Genomic DNA, 22,709 nt, shown 5'->3' with positions numbered 1-22,709 from the left:
GTGTATTATTCAGGTGAACATCCAGGTAGTTATAAGATAAGGTAAGATAGACTTTATTGTCCCGAAGGAAATTTGTCTTGGACACATACAGTATCTGCTGTTAAAAAATACAAAAATAACATAGTGAATACATACAGTACATACAGACTGTCGCCAGTCCACATGCTTGCACACACAGTACCTACAGTACATGCACAGCCAACAAATAAATTGCACACTGCCCATTGTACAACACACCTGTAGTCATCGTAATAGTGTACATAATATGTACATTGGTAGTAGAGCAGCCTCATCAACATAGAATCATCATAGAAAGTACATGTTAAGATAAAAATCAGCGTTACAGGGGTTAGGCTCTGGCTAGCTTGCCATTTAGGGCTTTGATGGACAGGGGGACTAAGGAGTTCTTAAACTGGGCGACTCTGAAGCGTCTGCCTGAGGGAAGAAGCTGGTATTCAGAGTGGAGGACATGGGTGGGGTCTGAAATAATCTTCTGGGCCTGTCTGATTATAGTTTCATCAAAGACAGCCTGGAGTGTGGGATGCTGTCTGACTCCCATGATTTTCATGGCTCTTTGTGTTAGTCGGGTAATCTGGGCTTTCAGCTGTACACTGAGATGCCAAACCGCAGGATGCTCTCAACAACAGCGTGGTAGAAGAGGAGCAACACTTTCTGGTTGACACCAAGACCCTCAGCCTAGGAAGGAAATGTAGCCGCTGTTGGACCCTATGCAGACATTTTGAGAGTGTTTGCACCTGTACATTGTCTTGTATCCTCACATACTTTGGTTGGTTGGTGAGGTCGTCCAAGATCTAGATTTGCCTATGTCTGTTGAGGTCCTTTGCGTGCGGGGTCTTTGGCACTGGTACCATGCTGGAAGTTTTCTACAGCTGTGGCGCTGTCCACAACTTCAGGCTCAGGTTAAGTGTTCAAGGTTTTGCAAGTCCTGCACAGGACTTAAAAAACCTTGAGCCTTGATGCCATCCGGACCTGCAGCTGCGTGATAGAGGTTGGGAGTGGGGGCACCGGACAGGAAATACAGTGGATGTGAGCTGAATGTAGGAGGTGGAGATGGGACAATATACAGGGGGTACAGAGGTTCAAATCATTCACCCACTTGCGGTTCCCTAGAGGCTTAGATTTGGGTTCCTCATAGCCAAAGGTGGTTTTGAGGCCCCTCAAGACTCAGTTTATGTTGCTCTGCTGCAAATACTCCTCCATTTTCCACCTGTAGCAGTTTTTCCCATCTGTGATCCTGCTCCTCAGCTCTCTATGCACATTCTTTAGCTATTCCTTATTTTCTGACATAAATACCCTCTTTTTTTCCTTGAAGAGAATCTTTATGTCAGGAGTTGATATAGTCTGTTATACAGTGTGTGAGACTGTCAATATCTTCCCTAGGTTATGATCTGATCTCCCAAGGGGAGAGAGAGGTGATGGGTTGTATGCTTCCTTGGTGTTGGCATGAACAAAATCCAAACTTTTGTCTCTGGGGTGGCATGTATAATGAGTGAGTGTGTGCAGAGTGTAGAAGAATGCGAGAATTCCCTTGGAGTCTTTCAACCGGAGCCGATTGTCCTCAGTGAGGGGTCTGTGGCAACGTCAGCAACCCACCAGACCTGTCTTAAAACATGGACCAGGTCTCTTTACCATGCTTTGTGGGTGTCCCTTTTTTGCCCTGTCATCACCATTTATTTCCATACAACCAATGTGTTTATGATAAAAAATAGTTTACCAGAGCACAAAATCCTTTACAAGGCACAACATTGTTTACAAGAGCACAACGTTCTTCATAGATCTAGCATCATTGTTTTTCTCTCAAAGTGCACCAAATTGATGCATTTTATTTTGAAATGTACAAAAAAAATCTTTTCTCAAACTCAAATTGGCTTGGGGCCACTGCTAATGTTGTCATCTCATAGGAGGGCCACTTCAACGTTCAAGTACTACAAGAAAGCACAATATTTCCGACTAATATATTTTCATTATACTTAACAGAATAAATGCAAACCGCAGGTTGTATACATTCATACTAGTTTTTAACAGTGAATTTTTCCCTTACTTTATTTGAAATATCTTATTGAAATCTTGCACTGAAATAACAAATGGATCCCTGAATACATTTGTACTTTATTTGTTTTCTTGCCAGACACCTGGCAGTGCTTCTGCTCACACAACTGAGACTAATTTGCCCTGATCGAGGTCACAGTTGAAACCCTAAGTACAGCTTCAAGATGGGCATCACTAATCCTGGACCTGAACCGGAAATTTGTTAAAGTTCATAGTCGAGAAAAGTTTCTCACATAGATATGTGCTTCCAAAAAGGCACATTACCCGAGTGAATGCTTAGGACAGCTTAGAGAAGGATGGAGGCAATTCACTTATAAATTGTCCGGTCATGTCTTTTTCTTGTGCCTCTCTGAATTTAGCTTTTAGCTCACTATTGCACTGCAAGTCAATAAATTCCATTTGCAACATACTTGGGACACTCCACATCAGCTGAGAAGGGCTCTGCAAACAGCTGTATTTTTCCTCAATTTCAATTTTGTGGTGAATGCTTTCACATTTTTATAAGCTGCTGTGATAAGCTGACCAGGGCCCTGGAGCTTCAGGTTTAGGATGCTCAGCTACTGTTTTATGCCTACTATGAATGCAAGGTAACCCATCTTGGATCATCAAGTTCAGGAACATTCCATTAATTTCTTCACCTCTGTTCTTATTTTTTTTTTTTAATCTCCTGGTGAGCAAGTGAAGTACAGCACCATATGTTAGGCCCTGGGTTAGCGGTGCTGTTGAAAATTCCTAGACCTGATGTAATTGATACAAACATGGACAACAGAAAAGACATGTTCATATTTCAAGCATTTGCTGCATGTCTGTTCGATGGTAAACCAGCGCGCTCATACATGCAGCACAGCTCCTGAAATATATCCGTGGCTGTGGTAAGGCCGTGCATTTGACACAAACTCAGTAACTCTTCTGTCACGTTGAATTGGTCATTAACCCTATTGCTGAACAGAATATCGGCGACATGCAACATTTAATCCTTCAGAAACTGCCCTTCTGTAAATGGCTTTCCTGGTTTGGCGTATCCCACTCACAACATAACTTGCTTCAAATGCAAAAAAAGGCCTTATGCAATATACTTTGCTAAGATGTTAGTCCTCTCTGTAGCTGAGTGGCTCATTTTTTCTATGTTCTCCATGTTTAGGCGGGTAATGACACTTGGGATTATATTCCTTTGAAACGGTGACTTTTTCATTGCATATCAGGCGGATGGCATTTCCATTAAACTCCACAAAAAATACTGCAATGTCCATCTTTCTTGAAACTGTCTTGTATTCAACATCCACTTTACTTTTCAGTTTGAAAAGAGACATCTTTGTTGTTTGCAGCCAAACAAAAAATGAAGGCCTGTGAAAATTGCTCTCTTCTCATCAAAAACTAACTGGTCATGTGCACCTTTGCCATTATTTTGCACCAAACTAAATACATTTTTAATAGATTTGTGTTTTTATTTCAATTGTATGTGAAGTGGTAGTTTAAATTGGTAAAAAACAACTACAAAAATAATTACATAAAAAAAAAATATTGAAGGCTGAATTATATTATATTTTTGGCATCATTTAGTGGGCCCGAGGGGTCTCTACAGAGTCCAAGGCCTTGTTTAGTGGGTGTAAAATTTACCATATTCACTATCTTAATTTAGCATGCTAGTATTTCCTAATTTTATCAAAGTAGAGTTTAGCCTGGTTGAAATGGCATAGTTCAGCAGGTTTTTGGGGTCATAAACCAAAATTTGGAGAATATTCAAAATGGTTCTAACTTTGGTTCCACCTCGTGAACATAAAGGGCTTACCAAAGTCATTACTATTTATCCTATGAGGTACATGAATGTCTGTACCCAGTGTCATGGCAATAATGTATTTCTGATTCTGATTCCATCTAATAATGCAGTTTTGAAGGAGTTATAGACTGGAACTTTTACTTGACAAAATAGACTAAAATAAACCAGAGACTTAAAAACCACATGCTTGAGTTTTGCATTTTGTCATGTAGCAATGAATAATGTTTGTTGTTGAAGTACACATTTTGATAATATGTCCCTGCTCTGTCTCTTAGTATCTTGTCATTAGCCTGCAGCCCCAGCGGTTCGTCATTTGTCTGTTCAGCTGCAGCTCTCAGTCGATCTGGAAGTGTAGAATCTGCACCTCGACTTCCTATCCCGGTGTCTGGACAGCTGCTGCTCTGGGACACCAAGACTGTCAAACAACAGGTAATTTACCAGCTAGTTCAGTAATAGTTATTTAGCTAATAAGCTACTGCATCAGAGCAGCATTAGCAGTTAAAAGAATACTCAACCAGACTCCTACACGTTTCACTTTGACTCTCCAAGTGTCCTTTGTCATCGTTGTGTGTGTGAATGAGCATGTGCTCTGGCTCAGGAGGTAGAGTAAATCGTCCACTAATGGGAAGATTGGGGGTTTTTCCCAGATGCCTTCAGTCCACAATTTTCACCTTGACTCCAAGTGTTCTTGGTGAGTATGTAAGCAGCATGCAAACTTTTTCCAGAAGGCCATCGGTATGTGTAAGATGTCATCTCCAGTGCCAAGCAGGAAATATGGTCACGAAAATGCACTTGAGTGTGACATGTCGGCTCTATAGTGCCCCCTAATGACTTTTAGCATTCAACTGTATTTTTTAAGCCCCTGCTATACTAGAATATGTATGAAACGTTCCACACACATCAAAGCTTTGGGTTACCTAACGTAAACCCTGGTTCTTTGATAACAGAGTGAGGTGTTTCACTATGGGAATCGCCTCGGCGTGACCAACTATGGACGCTCCAATGACACCACGTCTGTCAGTGACAGACAGGTCGACTGTGGGAGGGCCCCGCCCCCCGCCCCTACCTATTATCACAGCTGACTGCCTCCTCGTAAATCATTTTAGACCCTTTTCCGTGTAAATGCAAGGAGGGTTGCGACGGTGAAACACCTCACTCTGTTATCAAAGAACCAGGGAGAATATTGGGAGAATATTGGGAGAATATTTAGTGCTTGGGTTCTTGCGTGTCCATAGCGCGCCCCCTTATGGGTGGAGGGTCTTAGTTGGGACATAGTTGCTAAGATACTCGGTAAATTTGGTACTCACATTGCTCTCATAATTTCAGACATATTTGCCATTGACTTTTACTAGCTCTGCCTAACCAGAAGTTGGTCATTTCGAATTCAATTTTTTCATGCTAACCTTTTCAAACTCCTCCTTCCTTTCAAATTTGGTTGGTTTAACCCTCCGCCTATTGTGGCGCTAAATTGCGAAGGAATAGTCGATACCTCCAACGATGATGTCAGGTCATGTGACAAGACAACATTTTAGGCACTTTCCAGGTATGGAACTTTTCGAAACTCCTCATAGAGGATTCAACAAGTAAATCGAGTAAAATCTCAACACATTAATTATGCTAAACTGTAGAACTTTTTGGTTTTTGTGAAATGGCATTCCTGTGGCAAGGTAGGAAATGTACATTTTTCGCCATGAAATAGGAAGCTGTTGTAAGTTGAATTTACCTGTTCCGACCTGCCCCAAATTGCACTTGCTTGATACGAGTCCAAACCTGATGGTATCTACAACCCATATTGAATTATTGTCATTGCGCCACCTACTGTCAGGAATCAGTCTCATGTGACAAAGATCATCTGATTTGAAATGATGATGAAATTTGCTTGTTGTGGTCTACACATGATATACAGCAACATGACGTGTGATTAATGCGTTTGTTGTGTAACAGATTAAGTTTCCTAATGACGTTTGCTTTTCGTGGTTGCAAATAGAAGTTTTGTACCTATTACCATTTTCGCCATTGTTGCAATCCACAGACAGAAGCGAAACAACAGGGAAGCAAAGGGGCAGTCAACGGAAGAGAGACACAAAATACAAACAGCTGTTATATGCGCCGCAAACAGCCCTTTCTATGTGCTTCCCCAGCTGATTTTAGAGAATCGTTCATAAAGTCAAAATAAATCGAATGCGCTGATAGTGCTACCTTCTCATGTCAGTGCTCTGAATAATACATGTTGGCCTATTCTTTGATTATGAAATAGCCATGTTATTTATGCATTATGAATTAATTCATTACCAAATATTTTCGGCACTGCAACAGTTCTATGGTGAGATTGGCAGAAGAATCAGGCTCCTTAGGTCTTAATCCTCAAATAGTCCATTATTCATGGTCACCCCTAGTTATTTCCTTCCTCAAATTCCGGGATTCAGATATTATTTTGCCTAGACCGTGATTCGAAGTCTGTCTCTTTTGCATGGATTCCTGTGCCTGTTTCATTTGTCGGAGCGTCTCTTCAAACTCGGTGTTGCACTCGCCTATTTCGGCAACACCCTGCTCTTCTTCCTCGACTCATGTTGTTGTGGTTTTCAAGTCTTCCCTGATATCCCCCATGGCCTGGTTCATCTCGTCTTGTCTCAGTGTATAACAAAAATAACTCGGCTTACTCTTTACATCTGAGCATATCGCTTTAATCTCAGTGTGTATATTAAATAGCAAGCTAGCTTTGGTGTGCTCAGGCCCATCTGTGTTCGCCAATTAAGCATTAGTGTCGTTGTTACATGCCATTTCTGGTCTCTCGTTTTTATCTAATCTTGTAGACATATGATCTTGGCTCTTCTGAGTTTTATTTAGACTACAGTCTTTTCATATTAAAGCAGTGGGAAATATTATTTAATATTATTATTAATTGGGTGGAAGAGTGTTTTGTCAGCCTGCCATTTCTTTACAGCATGCCAACCAGACGTCCGGGAACTGGAGTTTTGTTGATGAGATGACCTCATTGGCCACAGTAACCTATGGTTACTTTAAATGTTGAGTCCACAGGCAGAGTTCAGGGGATATCAGGTTACAGTTACTGGAGGTGATTAGAGGAGAGTTAATACTGTTTACGTTTCACAAAAGAAGTTCAGTTTGAACACACAATACAACATTAAAAATTCACCTGTGGCACCTACAATAGCGATGGGAAACGTTCAAGTCAGGATGATTGTCAAATTGGTCATGTGGGGGTTAAAACTAACTAAACTTGACTAACTAATTTTCTTTGAATAACAAACATTGGCTGATGTGTTGCATCCATGTTTGTTTGTGTTTTCAGACATTTCTATATCATTATGCACCAAGAAAGAAATATAGTTTTCAGAGGATATTTCGTAATATTTACAAGTGGATGTTAACATGAAATCTCGTAGCTGCCATGTTAAAATTTATATTTCCTTACCATTATGTTTATATGCTAACATTGAGTATGTAAAAAGCCTCTATGTACAGCGGAACTATGCTAATGTTTAGCATGTAATATTTATTCACACCAACATGATATACATTACATTGTAAGACTAACAGCTTTATGTGTACACAAATGTTTATTAGGACCTATGATAATTAGCATTAGTATGTTTAGCATTAGATTTAGTGTATTCAATTCCTGTGGATGTAATATAATCAGTGTTCTGTCTGACTCTCAGCTCCAGTTCTCTTTAGAACCTGAACCAGTAGCCATTAACTGCACTGCCTTCAACCACAATGGAAACCTGCTGGTGACTGGGGCTGCTGATGGAGTCATCAGACTGTTTGGTCAGTGTTTATTAGGGACACATCTAATGATTATTTTTATTGTAGATTCCTCTGTTGTCTATTTCTGATCACTTTCACTGTAAAATCTTAGAAATAATGACAGATGACCTAAATTGCATCAGGAGCTCAAAGTGACATCTTTCTATCTTCTGATTAGCAGTCAAAACCAGACTCTTCTTCTTAGCAAAGATATTAAATCAGTCCTGCCCATTTTTATATCTTACTGAACCATCTGAAGTACATTAAACAGCACATTGTACAGTACAGTATATTGATGTGTAATTTGCAATAATTTGCTTTGTGTAAACTTCCTGTAACATTTACATATGGATCACACAGTCCTCTGAAATTTCTGCTTTAGATATGCAGCGGTATGAGAGCGCTATGAGCTGGAGAGCTCACGATGGAGAAGTTTACAGTGTGGAGTTCAGCTACGATGAGAACACCGTCTTCAGCATTGGAGAAGATGGCAAGGTATGTGTTTATTTTGTGGAAGCACGTTGGATGTTTTGGAAAGAAACAATAGCAGTTTTGTATTATTTAGAATCAGTTTTGATGGCCAAGTAAGTGTGAACACATGAAAGGAATTTGACTCCTGTATTTTGTTGCTCTTAATGCATATGCACAGAAATCGAAATACAGCTAAAAACAGGTACAACAAAGCTGAACTAAGGTAAACATTTGACTACTGTGTAAGACAATAGTGACATTTTTGCAAAGGGTGCTGGAATAAATTTGGGTTTTCAAAGATTCAAGGATAATTTATTGTCATTATGCAGCACAGGGTTGCACAACCAAATACGGCTATAGCCCGTTTGCAACTCAAGTCAAACTGAAAAAACAAAAACAGTGGTGCAATCCTGTAGTGCATTTTTGGAATTTGCATCAGGATGACTGTAAACAGCAGCAACAAAACAATTCCCTGGGCAGATAATATGGCCCAAATCTTGACTGTGGGGGCAGTCGACTCTGCTTTCGGTGGAGTTTGGTCTGACAGGTCTGACTTGGTGGTCATCAGTGGGCGGTGATCATCTCAACGTCCACAAATTAATCTTATCGCCACGATTCCTTCTCCAATGTTGATGAGTGCATTGACATGCCATAAGTGTTGCAGTAATGAAGACAAACAAATGAAGACAAAAATGTATTGAAATTAATGGGAGCTATCGGCTGCAGGAAGGGGTGACGGATGGTAATAGTAACAAAATTGTACCTCTGCATTTAACCCATCCTAAGCATTTAAGTGTAGTGAGCTGCTGTGAAACACTCAGCGAGCAACTTCAGTGTCTCGCTCAAGGACACCTCTATATGTGAACAGTAGGAGCCAGGGATCGCCCTGTCAAACTTGTAGTTAAAATAAGTAAAATTGCGGTAGATTACAACAGTGATTCTCAACTGGTGGGACCCGTCTTCAGTGGGTTGCGAGTCTTTGCCTGGAGAAAAAAAAAATATCCTTTGCTTTTATTTTGAAGGGGATTTTTTATGCAGCGGAGTTATTCACACTCCTTAACAGTATTTGGCGTTAATGCCTTGTAATGCTAATAGACACCTGCCATTTCACAGTATAGAAGAACACCCACAAAGTTTTTTTCATGTGCTAATTGAGAGAAACGCAAGTACAACACCGACTACATGAGATATGGATTTTCTTACATTGAGGGCAAAAACCTCAGTGAGTTTTGTGCAGCGAGGTTCTGGCACAAGAAAGCATGAAGCCGTCAAAACTGAAGTGGCATTTGTTGGATCAATCCGCAGAGGATAAACTGAAAACTATACCTCTGTCAAATGACACTATAAGTAGGCGAATAGAAGACATGTCGGATGACATCAAACAACAGATCACAGCTCGAATTTAGGCAAGTGGTCATTTTGCATTACAAATGGACGAATCTACAGACATAACAAACAAAGCAGTTTTACTCGTTTACATGAAACATGTGTGGGACGGGGACTGACGGGAACAATTTCTCTGCACAAGAGAGCTCCCTACACTACGACTGCAGAGGACATTTTCAGCTCAGGTTCAAACTGCACCATCTTTTCATTAAATACATTTGAGAAGTTGAACTTTCGGGTCGCGGCTTGTCATTAAGGGGTCATGGTGGGTCCCGCAGCGAGACCAGTTGAGAACCACTAGATTACAAGACCAATCTTAAGTACTTCAACACTGGTTGGCACACAACAACTGATTTAAGATGTCACAGTGTACTTACTGTGTTGTCTGTATTTTGGTAGTTTATTTGCTGAGGTTTGCTTGAGTCCCCAAGAACAATGAGCAAGGAGTCTGGGTGTTTTTGTTTCCCGTCAGTAATCTGGTCAGCCAAATGTTGTAACACCTTAGTTGGGATGTAAACACCAACCAAAATGAACAATATTATTATATTGTATTGTATTTATTATATTATATCATATTTTATTACAATAATTTAAGAAATGTATTTGTTTATTTTCAGTTCATCCAGTGGAACATCCATCGGTGTGGGGTGAAGCAGTCGGAGCAGGTTTTACCCCAGGATGCCACCGGGCCCTTCATCCTGTCAGGGTACAGTGGATACAAACAGGTAGGTAGTGTTAACATAGAACAATACCTCACAGACTGTCGTAGCTTTTATTTATTTGGATCATTTACTTCTCTTTTACTAAATCATTAGGAAACTGGGATGACATCAGAGTTATAATAGATAAGGTAACAGGAAAATATATCCTGCTGATCGAATATTAGGTAAAATGAATTTAATAACCTATTGATCTGTAAATGTGTGAATGAACTCTTGCTTAGGTTCAGGTTCCTCGAGGTCGACTCTTTGCCTTTGACTCTGAAGGCCAGCACATCCTGACCTGTTCCAGCAACGGAGGACTTATATACCGAGTAAATAAACATTCATAAGATAAAACTTTCAATTATCTAGAGGGAAATTGCTTTGCCTTGCTGTCTAACTGAGGGGTCATTTAGCAATTACCATCACCATGGCAACCTTTGATTGCTGACTCAACAGTTAAAGTGGCCAGCACCAGAAAAGGCTACTTAAACATTTTCTTCCCACAATTTTCATTATTCATACATACAAATGTAGATAAATCTGTGCTCTTTCAAAAATGGAGCTGAGGAAGGAAACGGACAGACATTTGACCATAGGAGCCTGAAAGGGAGAGGATCTCCCACTAACGGCCACATAGGCACTTATGTCAACTAGCACTAAACATTTCTGGATGACAGCAAACTTTATCAGTTCTCTAACCTGCTCCCATTCTCAGACACGTACACACACAAATAGGATTTGTAGATTTTCAGGCAAAATACTTTCATCTCATATCCCTGTTCTTACCTCCAAATGGACGTCAGATAATCTGACTCTGTCTCTCTCCCTCACCCACATTCCACCCCTTCAAAATACAAGCCCCATAGGCCCCAATCACACGAGACTTGTAGCTATAGTAAAGGTAATGGACTGTACTTGTATAGCACTTTTCTTCTTTCTTGCTTTCCGACCACTCAAAGCACTCTCACACTACTTGTCAACATTCACAAAGTTATGGCAGGGGCTAAGTGCCACCTGCCTATCAGACTAACTCATACACCGTAGGCACAGCTACGGGAGCAAATTTTGGGTTAAGTGTCTTGCTCAAGGACACATCGACATGTGACTAGCGGAGCCGGGGCTCGAACCGCCGATCCTCTGATTGAAGGACGACCCTGCTCCTGACCCGCTTTGCCTGACCTGCTTTGCCAAGGCTTTTTTGAAGCAGCTGCACCTGTAGCAATGCGTCTTGGTGTGATCAGCCCCATAGAGTAACTATATGTAAATAGAAGGCTGAGGTTGAGGCCTACCATGGAATGACCTTCCTATGGAAAGACCTCCCAATGGACATTATACAGTGTCTCTCTCCCCCAATCAACCCCTAATCCTTCAAAAAAACTGTATGTTAAAAGTGGGCTAAAGTTGAGGCCTAACATACTAACATCTCTCTATGGACATGAGACAGTCTGCCCCCCCCCCATCCCCCCTTTCTCTCCACCCCTTCAAAATAGAAGTCACATAGAGTAATTATATCTTAACAGTAGGCTCATGATGAGGACTATCATGCAATAACTTTCCTATAGAATAATCTCCCTCTGGACACCAGACCGTCTGATTCTGTCTCTCTCCTCCTCGCTCCCCCACCTGCCAGCCCTTCAAAATAAAAGTCACTGTGCCTAAACAGGAAGCTCAGGATGAGGCTTGTTTGATTAAATAAAAGCCCACCTCCTTGTATGTACAGGTAACTAGGGAAACTAGCTTTTCAAAATAAAAACCACCAAAATGTGCCGCACAGCGACAGTTTTTCCAAACAGCTTCAAACATTTCACATCTTTATACATTTTTTAAGTGTTTTTTTAAACTTTTCAACAGTATTCATACAAATTTAACCCATTAATGCTTTTCAAAAATATTCCTTCTACTTAATTTTCCTAAATGTTTAAGACATAAGACAGCATTTCAGCGTAGCATCAGCTTGTCAGCATCCAGCATTAACACAGCAATTTCTTCAGAAACTGTCTTTCATGCTTTATTTATCTCAGCTTCTTGAAATGCTCTTTTCTGCATCTTGATTTTCTTTTAGCTTTTTTTTAAATAAAAAGTTAAATGAACGACAGTAATTGTGAAGTTTTTACTGGTTAAACCAACATGAATACTTTTATATTTTAGTTTAAATGTTGTTTTATAGATAAAAATTTTCTAACATGTTTTCCTTTCACCTCCCCTTCTTCGAGTTGACCAATGGGGAGCCCGCTCTGGAAAGCATGCTGTCACTGGGGGGGCACAAAGCGCCAGTGGTGACAGTTGATTGGTGCTCCGCGGTGGACTGCGGCACCTGTCTGACCGCCTCCATGGATGGGAAGATCAAGCTGAGCACGCTCCTGGCACAGAAGTCCTAACACACCTGAAGGGTCAGAGGTCATCAGAATAAATGATAAACTGATTCAGTTTGCCCATTCGCTGATCGAGATTATTCCAGAATCTGTTAATACAGTATGTAATTTGTTTAATGACAAAACAGTAAAAACTCACCAACCTGTTAACAAATCATATTAACATTAAAATCCCACTGAAAGTTCAATTTGAAAGCAGGTTTTTAATTAAAGCAGCATGATTTTGTATTTTCCAGGCCTCTAGAGGAACTCCACAACAGTCTGAAAGATTCACAGCTATGACATATCCTCACCTTTTGGAGTCGTGACCGAAATGTTAGCAAGCAGCTGTCTAATTCCACATAAAGCAGAGCAATGTTATACACTTAGAGTTGTGTTTCTGGCCACCTGATCAATGTAAGTCCAATATTCACTCTCCTTTTATCTCTGGTTTGGTTTCCACCAACTTCTATGGAAATAAATGTGGCTCTTTGGCTGCTAAATGTTCCAATTTCTTCACCAGCTAGCTACAAACTGTGTCTGTCTGCTGTTTGGTGCTGGGCAGTGGGCAGGCAGTTGTTGTGAAGTGGAGCTTCTAATTGACGACTAAGACACGTCTGGTTTTGAACGGAACACTTTACTTCCTGAAACTGCAGTATAACAACTGTTACAGTGAACAGACCGCGCACCCGACATATAGGGTTTTCACTTATCATCATCAGCAGTGTACAGTTGGTTTATCTTGCTTGTTTGCTGGAAACAAGGTTGAAAAGAGCATTGAGACTGAACCATACAGTAAGTGTGTAATGAAGCAAAAACTATAAGCTAAAAGAGGCTTAAAAGCATAGCATCATATACTGATTTGATTAGAAACAAGTTATAGGTTATAAATGAGATATTCTGAAAAGTAGGATTGCCCCCTATGGCTCTCAATGTGGTGACGGCTGAACGGATATGTTGCAGCTAATGGTGCTACAGTGCAAACAACGGTTACAGTGCTGACAGATTTAACCCTAGGAGGAACCGGAGGGTGGGCTGTACACTTCCGCAACAATGCTGAAGGTCGGGATGGCTTTATCACTGTCACCACCATATCAACACCTTGCAGAGCGGTGGCCATGAGCTAGCCAGTGGGGCATGCTCATATATACTAACACACTAGAAGGCAGGTGCGGCCGGCCCGATTATGTAAACAGAGCAAAGAGAAGCTCTGATTACAACATATACAGGGAGAGCAACTTCATTACCTGCTCAGGTAGCCATTACTCCACTCTATCTTTACATTGCAAATTGTTGTTTGCTGCTATATTAATGTACTGAATATCATATATAGAACCTTTAACAGAGTGGGAAAAACAAAAACAAAACATACTGCTGGTCATGCAGCAAGTGTCCCAGTAAGCCATGACAAGGAGACAGCATATATACTATACTAGAGCACTGGTCAGCCATCATTCATTTTAGTATTTACACCTGTGCTTTTCCTAAACGTCAGAATGTCTTTATCAGTGCATTCATTATTAACAAATTTGCAATTAATTAAACACAAACTGTCTGCCACATAGTGAGCCTGGAGCTTTCAGGTCTGGGGGCCTATGGGGCAGTTGATTGCTTTGACTTGGGTGTAGTTAGGTCCTATAGTGACATTGTCATTCTGTCTTAACAGGAAAGATTGTTTTCAAGTATTTCGTATTGTATGTTTGATTTAAGCTGTTAACATTTTAGTCTGGTTTTATTTTGGTCGAATATTTGTTTTTCAATTTCAATATTTTGTCAATACATTTTATCACAGTTTGCAGAGATAGTGGCTGTTTTTCACCGCAAGGGGATCCCTAACAGTATGTGCCGTAATTCCTTACAGCGAAGAAGTGAGGGCCACAACAATAACATACAGCTAGCTACACTGAGACGAAGACCTATGAAATATCCCGTTTTTAGCTCGTAAATCATATTTTAAAACATTTAGTCAGGACGTTTCCGTGAATAGCCCAAAATACGTAGTTAAATTCAGGCACCATGTTGTGTTCACAGAAATAACATGATGTCGTTGTGACGCGCAGGCAATATAAGCTAAGTAGCTGCATCGTTAGCTTGTTTACACCCAGTTCGGTTCTCTTTTCGGTTTTCTGTTTAATGTCACTGGTCTCTGGTTCCGCGCGCAGACATGGAGAGCTTGTACAAGCGGAAAATGTTCGCGTCCATGCGGAAAACCAAAGTGGACGCATCGAAGAAGCGGCAGATTGGCCTGCCCGCCTCCATCCTGGACGACAGTGACGAAGGCTCCTTCACCTCCTCCTCCTCCTCCTCCGGATCCCAATCCGACTTCCAGAGCTCCCCGGGGGAGGACACCGAGCAGGAGGATCGGGGCCGGAGCGATTCCAGGTCGACTTCTAGCGACGACAGCTGTTCCGTGACCCGCAGAAAGCGCTCGTTCTTGGGAGGCGACAACAGCTCCTCGTCCTCCAGTCCCGGGAAGGAGGACACAACTAATGAGGAGGAGGGGGACAGGAGCCAGACAAAGAGGATGGTGCAGCCAAAAAAGCGGAGCAGGCTGCAGCGGCAGGACGAGTCGGACTCGGACCAAGCGGAGGAGAAGTGTGGAGAAGAGGCAGAGAAGGAGAAGAGGAGGCAGAGACACAGCAAGCTGCTGGCGCTGTCACGGAGGATGAAGGCCCGGGTCCCGAGCCGAAGGAGGAGCCGCCTGAAGCAGGTACACTCTTAGACCCCATCTCACACACAACTATAGACTTTAGACCTAAATGTACACTGCATTGATTTAACGATCGAAAGCAATGGTAAAACGACAGAGGCATATCCTAAATCTGGACAGGACTGTGTCCTTCCTGAAAGTTTCTTCTAACCACCTCAACTGTTGATTTAAGTTCTTTAGTTATTATTTAGTTTGATTGTCTGAAAACAACTCATCTCTGCAGCACTTTTCAGCAGCCAACTATCAAATCAAAACTGAAATGTGTTTGTATTTTCAGGGTGGGGGCGATGAGTTCAAAGAAGGTGAGGATGAGGCTGGTGGTGATGAAGATGTAGGCGGCGGACAAACCGGCAACAATAAACAGGCTGATGAAGCAGGCGGAGTGGAGGACAAGGGCACGGAGGCGGTGATAGAAGAAGAGCAGCAGGAGGGGAAGAAGTAGATCCACTCCGTGATGGAGAACAGAGAGTTTGAATGTGAAGAGCTTAATACTTAAACCATGTGAAAATGACTCATAACTGTTAGATTGTATTGTCCTACAGCATTTACAATGGAAAACAAAGACACTAAGAACTGGAGTTACAAGGTCATATTGTGTTGCCATAGAAACAAAACATTGGTGACATGCAACAAAAAGATGTGCAGATGATTTAGACCGGCTCGTTGATCTTTTATCACGTGTGTTTTGTGAAGGAGGTAGACCCTGAAATGGGACACAGCTTTAGAGCGATTCTGAGAAAAGTGGCTCATGGATATGCAACTCCTGGTTCACTGTCATATGATCATTCTTAGTACCCTTGCTGAACTACTGACGTATATCGTGTCAAGTCAGTTTTATTTATACATCTCAAAGCTAAATATCCCTGTTATTGATCTTAGATCGATGTCATGACACCCATGTTACACCGATAGGTGCAACTTCACACCGGCAGGTGAGCATGGACGGTAACGGTACATATGACGGTATTTTAGTTGAATGGGTAGAGCACTGGTATAGCAACTGCATGGCATAATTTCAGCCATCCCGAAATCAATGTAAACCTACAATTCTAAATGTTATCTTTTTACTTTGCTATTGTCATCCATAGTGGCTATTTGCAGAAAACACATAATTCAAATGAATAGAAAATAAATTATATTTTTATTGAAATGCTTGCTTTGATTAATAAAAACTCTTGGCATTAGAAGTTATAATCATGTATTATACGCTGCTTAGAGCTAGTGTTAGGAAGTTAAACGGGTCATAATTCCCTCTTTCATTTCTATTTTATATGGCTGTGAAAATATTTCCTTCAAACTGTATTAATTCAAGTTTCATCCCAAAACCTAAATTTTACAAGATAACATTGAACACATATTAGTGTTATGATATACCTTCGCCAAATGCAATTTTTACTGAGTACGAATCAGATCCGATTAAGTTAGTTGTTCCAAATATTTTAAGGTTGTTTCTACACGACTTATGTTGGACTTGCAGTTGTGACAAATTTTGAATTTGATGTCAATGTAAAACTGCGGCGGAGCAACTCGTGTAAATGTGAACGGCACAAAATCTGAAATAAGAAGCAGATGAGTGACCACCCATCATGACCGATCAGCTGAAAATGAGCCCTAAGCTCTTCTGGTCAGCCCGGTATAGACAAAAGTTATGTCATAAGAAAAAGTCATACCAGTGTACTTTCTATACCTTTTCTACCTTCCATTCCTAGTTTGAATGCAAAACCATGAAAGTCTTAACCTGATTATTTACATGTTCTAGTGTTTTTGACGATAAGAAGCAGCAGTGTTGACAGCGATTTGACCATTTATGTTAGCTATGCTAGCAAATATTCATAGTTCTTAATTTGTTCTGAAATTACATTTTTTTTTTATTCTGTTAAGAGGTTTTATCTCTCAGGGGACATCTGTCACATGCCGTGTGACAAAGTCATCAACTCACCACTTCCTGGCCTTTTTTCGGATATTTCAACATCATATGGTTTTCAAGACCAAGGGAACAACAAAATGAGTTGTTTTGTCGTGGCTGAAAGCTCCTCAAACAGCTAGTAAGTAGACCTATTATTTTGTCACACTACTATTCCTAAGGCAAATAATTTGCTTTCTCAAACAAAAAAGCATGTTACTTGGGCTGCTGGCTGCCTGTGGGACGAGACTCTCGCCTGGCTGTAATATCAGTACATATGCAGAGGACACTGAGCTGAAGAAGGGTTCCTTAATTGTTACAAAGACAAAAGCATAAGAAACATCCAATGAGAAAGCTTTAAGTTCTTGTTTAGTTCCTATCCCCTTTAATACAGCCTGTTCAAAGCGGGACTAATGCACCTTTACTCTGCCTTGCTGTTCTGTATTAATGGTATAAAGACGGAATGGTGGTATAGAGTTTTTCCACCACTAAGCCGGCAGCAGAGATAGTCACTGAGCCGAATTGACGTCTGTATAAAGGTGACAGCCGGCATGGCGGTACTACACCCACACACTAGACACCGGCGCTGTTGTGTATCTCGTCACGCCTCTTTTGCTCCTTAAATCACACACCAGGGCATAAGCTTTGGCTGTAACATGGCATGCCAGAGCATTTAGGATAAACTATATGATTTTCAACACCATCATGAATACAGACACCCTGCTTTCTTTGATGCTGAATTGATGTGGTGTAAGGTCGTGCACAGCACACGTCACCAGGGGTCAGTCTCCACTGCTTAAAAAGGAAGCTGAGCTGAAAAAGATGGCGACTAGGAGTGGTGGGGATAACATTACATGTTTGGGCGGTATTTTGAGTCTAGACCTCTTCCAACTACAAAAACAGTATATAGCTAGGTCATTTTATTCTACTGCCAGTCTGCTACCACCACCCGTATATCATCTCCGTTCAGCCCACTCATGTGCCGGTACCCACTGTATTCGCAACGTTACTGAGTGTGCGGTCGAAAGAGAGAAAGTGAGCTGTGAATATAGCAGTGAAGGTGTGTCTAGAGTTTGGGTTGTTTGTTGGTGAATAAATGCTACAACTCCTAAAGTCCCAAGCCAAGTTCCCGGGGCTTGCTTGCCACCTAATGATTAAAGTGAAAGTTAGCGACAACTTCCGCTCAGGCTGACATATGAGAAGCACCTCTTCAGAGTTTTGTTAATACACCATATATGTCATGAAGGTACAATAATACTGCCCAACCACACAGGGCCAACATTATGGCACCTTTGTTTGGTTCATTGTAAAAAAGAAAAGGAAACTCTAATTTTACTGGTCTGGAATGACAATGGCTGCTGAGGTTTCTGGGTACTGCAGTAATCAAAGATATTGATCATACCCAACTGGCAGCTCTCAGATTCTTCTTTGTTTGTTTTTCCTTCTCCTTTATTTAAGTTTTAGTTAAAACAAGATCAGCTCACTCTGTTCCTTTAAAAAAAAAATATATATATATATGATGAAACCACTGTCTGACAGGCCCCTTGCTGATGTCTGAAGAGGATCAAGACTAAATGATTAGAGCCACAAACTTAAAACAAATACAGTTTAAAGGGGATGTTTGCAGAAATATCTGTAATTTTTTGGTAGTTTTCTCTTCTGTGAGTTATAAGTCATTTGACTCTGTTATTGTGAACTGACTTTCATTGTGTTTTAGACTGTTGGATGGAAAAAAGAAGACACATCACCTTTTTTTTATAGCAATAACGATTAAATAAAAGTAATTTACAGAAGAATTGATAATGAGAATAATCCTTTGTTGCTGGCCAAGGTTATTACCCAAACTGTTCAAAAATGAGTGTTTGTTCTAATTCAGCTCTGATGAACTTAGACAGTGAGAAGAGATGTTCATTCTTCTTTGGGAACAGTAGTAAAGACAATTTCAAGCTTAATGGTCCAATTCGTAGCTTTATCCAGAGCTTTCAACTGCATGTCACACTCTTGAACGAATGGAGCAGTTTTACTTGTCATTACATGACCTACTGTGGGTATTGAAGTGTGGTCATTGTTCAAAGAAGGTCTGGCGTTGGATGTGATTGAATGTCCAATGACTAATGGTCGATGACCTTTGACTTGACTAGTTGAGGCTGTGATTTGTTTTGGTCTGGTGTTCACAGAGAGCCAGTTGACCAAAAGTTCACTATGGCTTATGGTGAACCTGAGTCAGTTCCATGAAGATTGTGAGACGTGGCTGACAACAACAAAAAAAACATGAATAAGCTGAAAGATAAAATAAAGGTTTGGAGTTACTTCTGACCAACCTCATATACGCCAAAGCTTTTACCAACATCACTAAAATTGAATATGTTCCAGTAAAATGTAATCATGGCTGAGAGGAAAGATGGACAGAAGTATGAAAATATAATGAAAACTACAAGAAACAAAAACTATTTTTTTGTATACGGTCGTAAGAGATTCTAGACATTTCTCCTAAATGGAGAAAAAGGATTGCAGTTTGCAAGGATTGCACTTGCTGAAATCATTTCATTTAAGTCGATGCTAACATATAAATAGAACAGGAGAAGAAATAGTGTTTCCTTTATTTTGGCAGCCCCCCTAACGTTGTATTTTTGTGTTCATTCATTTCTCTCTTAAGTCCGTTCCAGGGCTAATGTATAAATTAGACAAATAATATCCCATTTCAGAAGTTTTTAAATATTCCCTTCATTCCTTGTTGTACTCCCTTTTTTTAATCTTCCCTTTCTTTTTTCTTCCTGCTTCTTTAATGGTGTGTTGAGGTGCAGTCGTATAGATTGGAAAAAAGACCTCCCTAATCATAACCTCAGCCTAATTTCTAAACTTTGACAGCTGCAAATAAACTGCCAGCGGGCAAGAAACTGAGTTGTAAAGAACATTTTTTATGTCCAGATTTCAGTCTGCAGTTGGTTTGCCTTATGGCCTTTAATGCTTTTCGCTCAACCACTGGACTAGATTTTACAGAATAGTGAGGATAAACACGTCATAGTTGTTCTGGTCTTTTGTTGCTATATAAAGCTCGTCCGACCAACCTGCCCTGTTGAAAACACCTCTTTTATTAATAAAGTTTTTTTTTTAACAACAAATTTTGTGTTGGAAATTATCACATCTTAACTTCCATAGTACTATATTTCCCATGAATTGGCCTGCTCTAGCTGTAAGATATTGCTCATTAATGTGTATATGTGAAAGCCGAATGATAAACAAAGTGCTGAAGCCTCAGGACAATAACATCGGAACAACACATTTTTGGCTCTCACAACTACATAGCCCATGATGCTTTGACACAGCCTTCAGACGGATTTCATACAGTCACAGCTAAAAATATTGTCACCTGTGGACATTTTTTTGCTGTCAGAAAAAATATTTTGGTATTTATTCCAGTTTGCCCAGTCACACTCTGTTTGCTAGTGCTACATTAGTTAGCCTAAAGAGCAACACACCTCTACATAATGTCATAACAATGTATAAATATCAAGAAATATTAACAGCACCGTAGTTAATATTACCATAGTATCGTTAGTTAGTTAGTTACCATAGGCCTATGTTGATAACTAAAGTACGTTTACACTGTCAAGTAAATCATATTAATGTAGCACCAAATCGCAACAGAATTGATCTCATGACACTTCTTTTCAAAACAGGTCTAAACCATACTCCTTACAGAGACCTAGCAGGGGATGAGCAACTTGCCTGTGGTACCAGTGGAATCTGTAGAAAACACGCAACAAATATTTTTATACAAACAACATTCAGCATCCGTTTTGTTGTAGGTCACAATACTGTGCAAAAAACTAACAAGATTATTTAAAGTTGTTTTGGTAGAACCAAGAATCTACAAAACACATATTTTAAATATGCAGAGTATTATTCCTCTTTAGCCATAAAAACAAATCCAAACAATGCACAAACAAAACGAGGAATTGATATTTATTGTGAAATGTTACACATTTGTTTATTTATAAGGAATCCTATTGTAAATATCTGAACACATTTTCTTGATAAATATGTTGCTATAAACTAAGATGTTTCAATGTTTCTATATCAGACTTGCAGTAATAGCAGAGTGTGATATATTAATTGGAAGGATACATTTCAGATAGAGGTACTTTGAATTTAAGCATTATGGGGTATAAATAGTGTAACTGTCATATTGCAATGTGTTTTTGTACAAAATCCATTAAATTACTGCCGAGGTACACATATTTTCTGAAATAATTTCTTAGTATACTCTATGTATTACATTTTTGGTCCATAACATGAATCATTGTAATGATCAGGTTGAATATCATTATTTCAATAATCTCTAGTCAAATTAGATAGCAAATAAAAGATAAAACCCAAGCATCCTTTGAAAAGTGGTAATTGTGAGATTATGAATGTTTTTCTACTTCTCGTGTACGGTAGCGTATTGCATTCACAAAAGAAAACAAATTATACACTTTATCTCATGAGTTGCCATCTCATAATTTCAAAAGGAAATATCTCATAATTATGACAAAAGATTTCGTAATTATGAGAAGGATTTTGGCCACTCTACACTACAAAATATTTAAGATATGCCTTTCCCAGTAAAACTTCAACAAAATTATGCCTGAGCACATTTTTCTATACGTGTTGTAGAACAAGGAGTAGATAATTGCTGTATGCAGTGATTTTAGTGTAGTTACACTGCACTGCATGCCATTGAAGTTATTGAATATGTTTGCTATATGTCTTTTCAGCTTTACACCTTCACACAGTCTGCTGCACACAGTAGACAATATATTTGTCCAGCAGACCAATTACTAGATCGTTGTCTACCTTTCTACGGTTGCAAAAAGGCATCATTTGTGTTTTCATATTTTTTTGCTTACGAGTTATTGATCCGGGAAGTCTGAATCTGTGAATATCTTTCCAACTTTACCGAAAACAGCTACCCTTAACTTTGTCATAATTACGAAATACTGATCTCATATTTACGAGATATTTTGTCATAATTACAATATCTTAATTACACGTTATTTTCTTTTCATCACGAAACAGTAACTCATAATTACTACCTGGTGTCTAACTCTTTTTTTCATTTGTGAGTGCAATGAGCTTCCTTACTAGTGTGATTATTACAGGAAGATATGGGAAGCGAATTCTGCCCAATCAGATCCGAAAACAGTTCGCGTCACCCAATCTCCGCCGCCATGATTCTTAATGGCAGTGAGTGAAGGCTGTGTGAAGGGTGAAGAACTATACATCCACGTTGAGGAGGAGCAACATCGGAGCTTCGTGGAGTAAAGGTCCGGGCGTCAAGTGGGTGTCGTCCGGGCAGCCGCCATGGTTCAGACGTGCTCAGCATACGGCTGTAAGAACCGCTACCATAAAGACAAAGACATTTCATTCCACAAGTAAGTTCATAAACAATGCATGTGTGCTAGTTGGGTCCGTGTACGTTTTAGTCATCTGTTTTACCGTTAATTCGGAAAAACCAAAATACGGAAATATTCTCGTTTTTCGTTTCAAACCGAAAACGGAAATGGACGGTCGTATTTCCGTT

The 22,709-nt window shown here is 40.1% G+C and overlaps 3 protein-coding genes across 13 annotated transcripts in view; all 3 read left to right on the top strand.

Annotated features, from left to right (window-relative positions):
* wdr91 (WD repeat domain 91) overlaps positions 1-14,832 on the top strand; it is a 53,899-nt gene extending 39,067 nt beyond the window's left edge. For 7 of the 10 annotated variants that reach the window (XM_076079475.1, XM_076079481.1, XM_076079482.1 and 4 more), the window contains 6 exons: positions 4,123-4,276; positions 7,531-7,639; positions 8,001-8,113; positions 10,093-10,200; positions 10,419-10,508; positions 12,393-12,739. In XM_076079475.1, coding sequence (XP_075935590.1) covers positions 4,123-4,276; positions 7,531-7,639; positions 8,001-8,113; positions 10,093-10,200; positions 10,419-10,508; positions 12,393-12,557 — 739 coding nt within the window. In that variant the 3' untranslated portion in view covers positions 12,558-12,739. Of the gene's footprint in view, positions 1-4,122; positions 4,277-7,530; positions 7,640-8,000; positions 8,114-10,092; positions 10,201-10,290; positions 10,326-10,418; positions 10,509-12,392; positions 12,740-12,787; positions 13,034-14,692 lie in introns of those variants that run through there. The other 3 variants (XR_012947816.1, XM_076079478.1, XM_076079479.1) reach the window with 3 other exon arrangements.
* LOC142935265 (uncharacterized) lies at positions 14,477-16,390 on the top strand. The gene is made up of 2 exons (XM_076079484.1): positions 14,477-15,240; positions 15,518-16,390. Exons 1-2 carry the CDS (start codon positions 14,695-14,697, stop codon positions 15,680-15,682), a joined length of 711 nt encoding a protein of 236 aa, XP_075935599.1. The 5' UTR covers positions 14,477-14,694; the 3' UTR covers positions 15,683-16,390.
* A 5,925-nt stretch (positions 16,391-22,315) lies between these two features.
* The window catches only part of thap1 (THAP domain containing, apoptosis associated protein 1), a 14,884-nt gene continuing 14,490 nt past the window's right edge, over positions 22,316-22,709 (top strand). For both annotated transcript variants that reach the window (XR_012947817.1, XM_076079485.1), the window contains exon 1: positions 22,316-22,560. Coding sequence is in view for 1 of the 2 variants with exons in the window: in XM_076079485.1 (XP_075935600.1) it covers positions 22,490-22,560 (71 nt within the window). In the remaining variant the exon portion in view is untranslated. The remainder of the gene's footprint in view (positions 22,561-22,709) is intronic.

The sequence above is a fragment of the Anarhichas minor genome, unplaced genomic scaffold (assembly GCF_050575085.1).
Source record: "Anarhichas minor isolate MPS153535 unplaced genomic scaffold, ASM5057508v1 ptg000073l, whole genome shotgun sequence".
NCBI classification, from domain to species: domain Eukaryota; kingdom Metazoa; phylum Chordata; class Actinopteri; order Perciformes; family Anarhichadidae; genus Anarhichas; species Anarhichas minor.
Note: the sequence above shows the minus strand (reverse complement) of the source record. Positions and strands in the feature narration are given on the sequence as shown.

Excerpts from the sequence above, each read along its gene's own strand:
- LOC142935265 (XM_076079484.1), top strand. The coding sequence starts at position 14,695 with ATGGAGAGCTTGTACAAGCGGAAAATGTTCGCGTCCATGCGGAAAACC. Across the intron at positions 15,241-15,517 it reads GGAGGAGCCGCCTGAAGCAG|GGTGGGGGCGATGAGTTCAA; the intron begins GTACACTCTTAG and ends TTGTATTTTCAG.